At 44.0% G+C, this 10,596-nt stretch overlaps 1 protein-coding gene across 1 annotated transcript in view; it reads left to right on the forward strand.

Moving 5' to 3' along the window:
- Positions 1-5,547, forward strand: part of Mdfic2 (MyoD family inhibitor domain containing 2) — a 95,737-nt gene extending 90,190 nt beyond the window's left edge. Inside the window, exon 3 of the mRNA XM_055628413.1 lies at positions 5,288-5,547. Within this exon, the coding sequence (XP_055484388.1) occupies positions 5,288-5,547 (260 nt within the window). The remainder of the gene's footprint in view (positions 1-5,287) is intronic.
- Positions 5,548-10,596: the final 5,049 nt, after the last annotated feature.

Consider the following 10,596-nt stretch of genomic DNA (forward strand, 5'->3'; position numbering starts at 1 on the left):
AAAGCTCAGAGGGCAGAATCAAGGAATAGCAATGAGGCTGACCCCAGGTACACACGTGGAAATTCTTGGCTTTGTTATCATTTCCACTATAATTAAACATGAGCCTTTCTAATGAGACACATTCTCCCTCTTAATTAGCCAGCCCCCAGTGGAACGTTTCGCACCTCGAAGCTGCCTTAATTCTTCTATGTTATTAGAGTATCATCACTTAGCACATTCCAGCTCGAAAGTACCCTAGGGGTATAGAAAGGACTTGAGACAACCCCAGAAGGATTTGCCAAGGCTTCCTGCTCACAGCCAGATACAGCTGTGGCAGCTTGGCCTGCAGGTTTTGGATCATCTCCTACTGCTGTTCTTCCAGGTTTAGGAGACAGGGCGGACGTTCTAACAGCAGTGATTAGAGGCGATGCCAGGCTGCCAGGTGGTTCGATGGAGAGGATTTCCTGAGCAAGGAACTTGTTGCGAAGGTGCTAAGAGAGTTGAAAAGGCCAGTGCAGCAAACGTGGGGGAGGGGTAGCCCAGGCATCTCCACCATGAGAAGGCTCTATCTCCTCTACCCCATGCTCTCTAGACCACCACTGTGCTGAGCTCATAGACCCCCTAGCAACTAACCAGGGCTAGACAATAGCTGATTTTATTCAGAGCCATGGGGAGGAGGGATGGAGAGTGAGAGGAGAGACAGACACATACACAAACACAGAGAGAGAGAACACAGCAAACACCCAAGACAATGCGCAGAGCTGGGGTATGGAGCGGAAAGACCTGGTTTCCCTCCCTTCTCACCCACCCTCCTACATTCCTGTGGCTGCATCTTCTTGGCTGAAGCTAGCCAGTAGTCATGGAAATAACCTGGCCACCTACATTGCTGGGTCTTATGAATTAAAAAAAAAAAAAAAAAAAAAAAAGAAGAAGAAGAAGAAGAAGAAGAACTGGGTTCCCCAAATCCCCAAATACTCACACCTGGCAGAAAGCAAGCAGAAACATGGAAGAGCGCAGCCAGCTCTAGTTCAAAGCTCTGGAAAGTCCTGAGTTCACATAACAATTAGCCCACTTGCTGAGGTTCCTGGATCATGGCACTTTAAGTTCTCTGAGCCCAGGGACCACATCTGTAAACAGGAGTAATAGGAGTAACCAATCCAGGGTCTTTTTGAGGGCTGGCTGCCTGAGACTCATGTGATACTCTGTCAACTTTGGTCCCTTTCAACTTAGTTTCCATTCACTAGCTGATCGGGTGAGAGAGGGCAAGCTATGCCCACCCCATGGGCAGTACTATGAAGAAACAGTAAGTGTGGAGCAAAGTGTGTTAAAGGAAAGATAGTTCAAGCAAAGAATCTAAGGGTTTGAATATGAGTTGGGTTGAAGCTGCCACCGGTGGGGAGGGGAGGAGGAGAGACACACAAGAAGAGAGCACACCACATGCAAAGGCTCATTTCGAATCCTGGAATTCAACTACTGTGGTGATGGCACACTGAGTAAGGAGTGAGACAAGGCCAGAAGTGAGAGAGCCAGGCAGGAGGCTGGCAGGAGCTTCTTGCTGAGGCAAGGGTTAGGGCTTGAAGGGGGAGTATTTTCTTTTCATTCAGGAATTGAAGTGTCACAAGGGCTCAAAGATTTGAAGTTGGCTCGTGTGATGGCAGACCATCTTCAGACAGAGGTAGTGGCTGTGTCCCTGAAGATAGCTGATGAGGGTACAGCCAGCTATGGGCTGTGCAGGTGGATGAGGAAGCTCACTGTACAAGCAGTAAGACCAACTGGTGACTACATCCGGGGAGCAGGAGAAGCACAATGGCCAATGAGGATCCTAGGTTTCTAGTGACTTCATCAAGGTCCTGCCATCCGCTAGAGCAAACTGGAAAGGGACAAGTGTATGGCATAGAGAAGAGGAAGGTACAAAATAGGACCTGGAACTGGTAAGCAATATGTTTGGAAGACACTGCATAAGAGCTGACCGTAGGCAGCCGCACACATGATGTGCCATTTTCAACTGGCCAGAGGAAGGGATAGTAATCATGAGCTATGCCTCTAGATATAATGTTTATTAAATATTACATCCCAGGAAGCTACAAGGAAAGAAAAGTATACTCAGTCTGGAGAACGGGAAGTCCTAGACTCTTCAAACAGTTGTAAAATTTCTTCTGAACTGCTTATATTACTTCTGTGCAAACAAAATGGCCATATGCAAAAGAGTTCAGCCTGCTGGTGTAGTATTCTTTAATATGCCTTTTAGGAAAAGCACAGTGCACACTTGAAAGTTCAGAAAAATCTGTTTGCAATTCATTAATGTTACTGTGGTTTTCTTGGGCAAAAGGCTCTGCCTTTTATAACCAAATAAACGGGACAGACTTAGAAATGGGAGTGAGAGCCAGTCTACTCTCCAGTGTAAAATACAATATGGAAGGAAAGAAATGCCAATTCAGCCAAAGGATTAGGCCCAAATTCTTTGGGTAAATAAAATCTATGGTGTACACCAGGAGCAGAGGCCTTCGGAGTTTGCCAGCTGGAGGAGAGACTAGCCAATGCCACGGAACCAAATGGTCATGTGCCCTCCTGAAATTGCAAAGCCACTTTACAAGCAGGCTTTTCATCACCAGCTTTAATGATTACAGTCACCTTCTATACGGCTTCACCCGCATCCAACCCAAACTTTCAGCTCTGTGTATACAGGACAAGATTCAATGGGGTAATTTATGTAAGATCCTAACTAACCCTAAGCAAGTCTTTTGAGGCCCCAATCTGAGGAGTCGTGTCTAGAATTCGCTCGGAGTGTTTTCTGCTGAGAACAACTCCTCTGCCGAGAGCTGATGAAGTTAGAGTCGGTGTAGGTCAGATTTGATGAAGTTCTGTGCTATGCATCCTTGACCATTGACACACACTCTTCAGAAAGGCCTGGGCAGAACAGAGTCTCTAAACTATTACAAACTCACTCCTGAATTTTTGTGGGTGGTTTGTGGTGACTTATGAGAGATGAGTGAGTTAGCCATATGCTAGCAGCTGGTGTTAAGTGAATAAAAATACAGCCAGCCTGGCAGAGTGATGAGTATGCAGAGGTATTAGGGAGCAGACCGCCTGCACTATAAATGCTGAAGCTTGGTAGTTAAAGTCATCATAAAAGTCGTGGTGTGTGCGTGTGCATGTGTGTGTGTGTGTGTTAACTAACCACCTATCTGAGAAGAACGAAAGAGGGAGGGCGGGGAGAGCAGGAGGATAGAAAACTGCTCTCAGAATTTGCCCTAGAACTTTGAACAGTGCAAAGCATCATTGTTTAAAATATTTGCTCCTTTTTTTAAAAAAAAGAGCCTATTTCTAAGTTTTCCCTTCCTTTGGAGAATGCCCAGTTCATGAACTAGTAGAGATGGGAGATGGATCAACCTGTATAGTTCTTGCCACACAGGCATGAGGACCTGAGTTTGGATCAGCCACATAAAAAGAAGAGGCCAGACCTGGGAGCCTGTGGCTGTAGTCGAGGCTGGCCTTGAACTCCTAGGGGCCCAGCTTGAGTAAGGGAGGCCTATTCCGTATGGCTACGCAGCTGTCATACACTTAGTCAGAAAACCACAAAATTATTAATGTGCTTACTGAAGACAATGTATGCTTATGAAACCCAAATTTTATAGAGTGGCAACTCCATCCGGAGGAGAGATTTCTCCCAACTCACGCTACAATGTGACATTTCACTATCAACAATCTACAGAGTACTTATTAATTGGATTATATGAATTATTACCCACTCTTCTACCAAAAAAAAAAAAACCCACATTTTGAGACTTCTAAACTCACAAAAAAAATATAATTTTAACAAGAGAACTGCCACATCATTCTAACTAACTCCCTTTATGGAGCAAAAATATACAATAATCTATAACCCATCACAGCTGTTTGGCTAGAATTGCCAATTACCCTCAGTAACTCAGAGATGCTTTCCAGATTTTTTAACAAGTCCTCACAGTAAATTGTTAACCCAGTTTTTTTAGAGGCAACCGATAAGATTTCAACCTCTTAAGCAAGAGATGACGAGGTTCTCCGTGTAACTTGAATAGAAAAATCAAGTCTTTCCCTGTCTCCACACAGGAAGATGGAGACAGAAATGAGAAACAAAACCCAACCCAAAAAGCTGTGATTATTATAAATAGCGCTTCAATAAAGTTTGGAACTGTGCTTTGTGCTCATGTTTGAATATGGGTGTGATAGATTTATGGGAAACTGTGTCGAACCTGTCTTGAAGCCTGGTGACAAGCAGCCAGACATCTGTGGTCTCTCCTTGCCCCCAGCTCTAATAGCTTCTGATCCAATGCATTTGGGAAGGGCCTGTTGTCACTCAGAGAGTCACAAAGACTCATCCTGTGCCTTCCTAGCTCCTCACAGGCAAACTAAAGCAAGAGGTTTAGGACAAAAATGACAGCACCCTTTAAGTAACTTGATTAGGTAGAATCAATAGGGAATGCTTGGGAACTTAATAACACAATCACTTAGTGAGTACTGGGATGTGGGGGGAGGAGCTGGCAGACAAGCCATGTACAACATCCCCCGTGGCAGGGGAGGCAGCTTGGTGGTTAAAGTACCTGCCGTACAAACATAAGGACCTTAGTTCAGATTCCCAGGGCCTAAGCAAAACGTCAGGCAGGGTGTCATGGTGTCACACCTGTAACCCTAGACCCGGCAAAGGTCAGAAACACTGGGATCCCAGAGGCTCACTAGCCTTCCAAAATAGCAATCTCGAGGTTCAGTTAGAGATGCCAGCTCAGAAAATAAGGTGGAGAAACAATTGAGGAAGACATCCCAGTGTCAACCTCTGGCTTCCATGAGAGCCTCACACACAGACACACACACACAAAATAACACAATGACAAAATAACACAGTGAGAACATCTCCACCTCAGTCCACAATTGACTGACACTCCCCTCTGTGCAAATACTAACTTTCTTCCATCTTTATTATATTTTTGTTCCGAGATCACAGGAAGTATGTGGTGTGTATAAGCAAGCAGGAGTGTAAATCCATGCACACCCATGTATGTAGGTGCTGGGGTGAAACTCAGATCATCATGCTTATCCAGTAGCCACTTTACCGACTGAGTTGTCCCTCCTGCTTGTCTACGGTGCATCTTACCATTTTTATTGCTCATGGGTGTGGAGTGTGACCTGATCAGCTTTGTCCATGTAACGTGTAACGTGCAGTTGCAATGGTCACGTGAGGGCAGTGAGCAAGGCTGTCCCCTCAAACGCTATTTACATCTTTTCTGTGTGTGTATGTGATTCACATGTACTGACTCCTTCTTTCTTCAAACAGAGGAGTGTGCCTCCCTGATCCTCGCCTGTCTCTTCTGCCAGTTCTTGGACTGCCTCCTCATGCTCCCCGACACGTGTGAAACCGTCTGCATCAACCTATGCTGCCCCTCTCACAGGTACTACTCCGCCTCAGACGAGAGCCATCCTCGCAATGATTGCAACTTGTCCTGTGACATGGACTGTAGCCTCTTTGAATCCTGCCATGAGACCAGCGAGTGCTTGGAGCTGGCCATGGAGATATCGGAAATCTGTTACCGATAGTACAAGGAGGGCTGAGAACGCAGGTGGTCCTTTTGGCCACGGTGGGGAATTCTATTACAGTGCACCTGAGATAAGAGCTCCATGTGTCCAAATGCAGGGACCATACATGTTTCTTGGATGCTCTAGGCCATTTCATGCTGCACCTGTCTAGGAAAGCTACTACTGTCAACTCGGTGGTCTTGTTCCAAATTTCACAACCGCATGGCTCACTGCAAAATATAATTCTTGATCACACACATGACTGAACAAATTTCAAATACCTCTTAAATGCCGTAGGTAGAAGATGTTTCTTGACTGTTAAACAGCATGCAATACCACTCTTCACTCTTGATTCGGCAGCCTGCATCGTGGCTCCGACTTCATTCATGAATTCAGGACAAATTTTGCTTTCCTGTAGGCTCAACACACATTACTTATCTTTCTGATGGACTCATGCATAAACATTATGCATTATTGGTTATTATTAATAATGTATTGTGTAACATCATTTTGTAATTAAAAATTTATTTATACAGTCTCTTAAAATTCACTTATATGTACAGTTTAGGCAGGAGAGGGAATTAAATGAATCAGAAACCATGTTCTTGTAATGAAAGCAGATGTTTTTTGAAACCTCTCCAATGAATCTTGAATCTGGTCGACTTCAGGCAAGCCCTGTAATTCTAGACCATATCATTATATGTCTGTGGCTGCATCCTAAGAGGTCATGCAAATTCTTAATTTTTACAAAGAGATGCTTCTTTATTACAATAAAGCAAAAATGAGAGCCACATGCATGTTTCAGGAATGTGATCTATGATAACTGCATCTTTGCCTTCCTCACTTCTGTTTGTTAGGTAGGATAAACAACAGGATATTTAAAAGAAATCAGTTCATTTTACTAAACTAGCACATGTCCAGACACCTAAAATAAATACACATGCAGGGCCTTGCTCAGCTCACATTTCCCAATTCGGCATGCACGCTTTGGAAACCATCATTCTTCATTTTGTTCTTCTGCTAATAAACTATCTGACAATTCTGTTGAAAACTTCTGTTCCCTAACACTGCGGCAAAAGGCAGGATGTATGCTACAATGTTACATTCAAATCAAAATACAAAAGTAGCAGGAAGTCTAGGGTGGCTGAACCTGGGAAACTACACTCTGTAGGAGTGATACACTGAGAGGAATACTTCATAGACACACATGTATATTCCTATGGCTAGAGCACAGTGTGTTTCATGGGAACTGGACAGTGTTGCAGCAACCCAACAGAGCAGACAACTGAAAGGAGGCCTGAGAGACACTCATGTGGACTAAAAGAACAGCCACTGGGGCAGTCCGAAATTAATTGTTTGGGGTTTGCATTGTTTTATTCTTCTGCTTTGGGTGATTTCAGACAAAAGTAATGTTTGTTTGTATAGTAAGAAAACTAGCAATTTTTTTTTCTAATCTGTAATAAATTTCCCAACATTGGACAGAATTAATCTTAAAAACTACTGCTGAGCTGCCTTGAGATAGTGTTTCGCCTCCTCTCTTAGCTTTCTCCTGGCAGTAGGCTATATCCATGGTTAATGCCAGCTTTTTTCTTATGTGACTGTTATGTTGTCCACAGACCACGCAGCATGAGAGTATATGCCATCCTCAGCCCAAAACACTTCTTTTTTTTCCACCTTTCATAAGGCACAACTCTAGATTCTATGCACACAGTTCACAGATCATTAAAAAATAATGGGGCAGGCATAGTGGTACCGACCCATAGTCACAGCACATAGGAAATCAAATCAGTGCTATCAGCCATTCAACATACAGAGCAAGTTGGAGGCCAAGCTGGACAACATTAGATGTATCATTAAGATAAAAACAAAAACAAAAACAAAAAAACCCACAAAGGAAGTCCCAAGAATGTGTGGATCCAAGATAACATGTTGAGTTTGTGACAGTCAGGATCCTAGCTCCGGGTCTGACTCTGCTTTCTCACCTGATAGTTTTTGCTTGTTAACATCACAAACCCTAAAACACTACCACCCTGATGACAAATAGTGGTGACCTTGAACCAGATCCACAGGGGTCTCTGGGATCCCATCCTGACAGTGCTAAGTTGCCTGATCTCATTGTTCAGTCCATTGTATTCATTTTTAATGTCTTATGATCAGAGCCTTATTATTTCTCAGCTATATACCCTCAGTTTATGTAAAGGTTGTGCACTTCAAATATGAATTCAATGCTTGTTGTTTAGAGACATAAAAATCAGCAGTTCTTATTTGACAGCATTGTCAGGACCCTCTAAAATTCCCCCGTGGCCTTGCTTTCCACAGTTTGTTAATTTGTTTCTCACTCTGAGAATTCATCATGCTCTACCAGAAGGGGTGGGTTATACAAAGTGTGAAATTTCTTTTCTTTATAGCCAATAATAAAATATCATCTTTTTTGCAAACATGAATGGTGATTTCAATTGAATTCCTACACAATAAAACATGCACAGCTGGGAAAACACAGTTGCAGCCGTGGGCCAGATCAAAGCCGAGCATAGTTATTGATTAAACACAAATATCAAGATCTGAGAAGGCATGGGTATTCTATGACAATGATGAAGGCCTGGTGATTACAAACTGAGATAATGCTGTACTTCAAGGTAGGCCTTCTTGAGGGAATGGAGCGTTCTGATTTAAGGAGGCAGACTAGTATCAAAGAGATTAGCAAGTATACAAGCTTTTCAAAGAATGGAGAAAAGAGATGACCCCACCCAGCTCCATAACCATATAGTCGTATTGTCTTTGCTTTGCTCCATGGATTTTTATAAAACCATTTCTCTGTTAAAAGCCACCAAACTATGGAACACGGTGAAGAAAAGTTACGTTTAAGTTGCTAATGAAACCGTCCCACTACATGAGCTGAGAGGCCTACAGAATTAATTTTCAATGCTGGACAATCAAAGTTAATAGAGTGAAAGGCACTTCAGGTTTTTTGTTGTTGTTGTTGTTGTTTTTTGTTTTTTGTTTTTTTTTTCCCAAGATGATTTAAAAAAAAATATTCAGGCAGGGAAACTTTACCAATAGAAAGCCTAAAGGAGAACATTTAGAATTGCTTTCAAGGAGAAATACACAGGTGGGAGATGTACCCTCCCCATGTGACGGCTTCTCTGCTATGGCACATCCATAAAACTTATTAGCAAATGAAAGGTGTATTATGGCTCACAGATTTTGCAGGTTCCGTTCCAGAGGTGGGTGGTTTTGTTGCTATGGGGTTCGGCACAAATCTGTTCAGACTGTGGCCTGCAAGCGGATCCAGGGAAGGACAGGGGTCCCACAACATCTTTCCAAGTCTGTGATGACCAGGAGGAATTTCACTAGATGACCACTTCCTAAAGGCAGCCACAGTAGAATGAGACTTTCATTCCTGGACCTCTAGGGGGCACTCAAGATCCCAAAGACAGAACTTAAATCAAGAGACTCCTCAGCGGCAACGTTCAGCGTTTAAGTTTCCTCAGAAGGTCTGAACTGATGGCCTCCAGAGAAACGTGCAAACTTGGTGTAAGGGTTTGTGGGGTACTTTGTGAAGAACCAACCTGAGCAATGTCTGGAAGTGTAAGTTACCACACAATAGAGAGGAACTTTCTGGGGCCAGAAGCGGGTGGGAAGAAGCTAGGAAGACTGATGAAGTTCCAGCGATAGCCCCTGCTATGCTGCTCTGTGGAACGTCTTCCCTCAGGCTGAGGTGTTTAAACACTTCGTCCCAGTCAGTGATGTGGTTTTTGGGGGGTGTGGGTGGTAGCGGGGGTTGTGAAAGCGTTAGGAAGGCAGACATAAGCGTGCAGTCTTCTGGAGGGTTGGGGCTAAGCCTATGTCTCTGGTTCCTGGTACGCGCCATGAGCTAAGGATCTGCAGCATACCCCCCGTTCCACCGGACTGAGCCCAGCACCAACCCTTCCCCACCACGGTGGACTCCAATACTACAAGCCAAACTAAGTACCTCTTCCTTGATTTGGCTTAGGTACATAGTTGATATGGCAACGAGAAAAGAAAAGTAAGACAGCCTCCTCATGACAAAGACATCTCCAAACGCCAGTGGCATAGTTTAAAAAAAAAAAAAAAAAAACACCTGCTCAGGAAGCTTTTGGCCCTTCACTTAATAACCATCCACACCATTCACCTGAAACATTGTTCAAATCAGTATCAGTTACCAGGTAAAACATGGCATGCCTTGCTACCTCTGAATTTCAGAACGGGCAGATATCTTTAAATGGGCGTGACCGAACTACTGCATGTAACCTACACAAACTACAAGAATGATCATTAAATCTGGAACAACGGCTCAACAGCCCTTTGCCCCGGGGCCAGACCTATGCAGGCACTCTTTTCCAGCTCTTCCCAAGTGCCTAGAAGAGGAACTTGCCATCTCTTTGGTCACCTCTCAGGCCATTTACTGAATTATATTTTATGATTGGTGTGATGAAGGGGACCCTGGTCTAAAGATATTCTATGCTTTACTTCCTGCCCCCAAAGTCCTTGGGGAAAGCCACAAGGCTGGGGTCTCTGCTTGTCAACTCGATCAAAACAGAAGGACCTCGACCTGAGGCTTTCATTCAAGGGGCAGGAACCTGGTGTAGTTTGGGTCTTATGTGTCCTCCGTAGGACCATAGGTTAGAGTCCTGGTCGTCAGCTTGATACTCTTGAATGTGAGAGTGTCTAAGGCATGGTACATAGTGGGAGGTGTTGAGTCATTAGGGAAACCTCAAAAGGGGAAGTGAGGGAAGGTATACAGGAGAAAGGTCTGTCAGCCAAGTGTCTGCCTGGAAGCATGACCTGAGTTTGAGCTCAAGAAAAAAAATTTAAGCAAGATGGTTGTGGTGGGTACATACTTGTTAAGCCAGTACCACCAAGGTAGAGAGGCCAATCCCTCGAGCTCCCTGGCCAGGCAGCCTCGTCTACTCAGTTGAGATTCAGTCACGGAGAGACCTTGTCTCACAAACAAAGTGACTGTGCCTGAGGAATAAGCACGTGTGCATTAATACATAAACATACACACACACACACACACACACACACACACACACACACACACACACA

This window comes from Psammomys obesus, unplaced genomic scaffold (assembly GCF_907164565.1).
Source record: "Psammomys obesus unplaced genomic scaffold, mPsaObe1.curated_primary_1811, whole genome shotgun sequence".
NCBI lineage: Eukaryota > Metazoa > Chordata > Mammalia > Rodentia > Muridae > Psammomys > Psammomys obesus.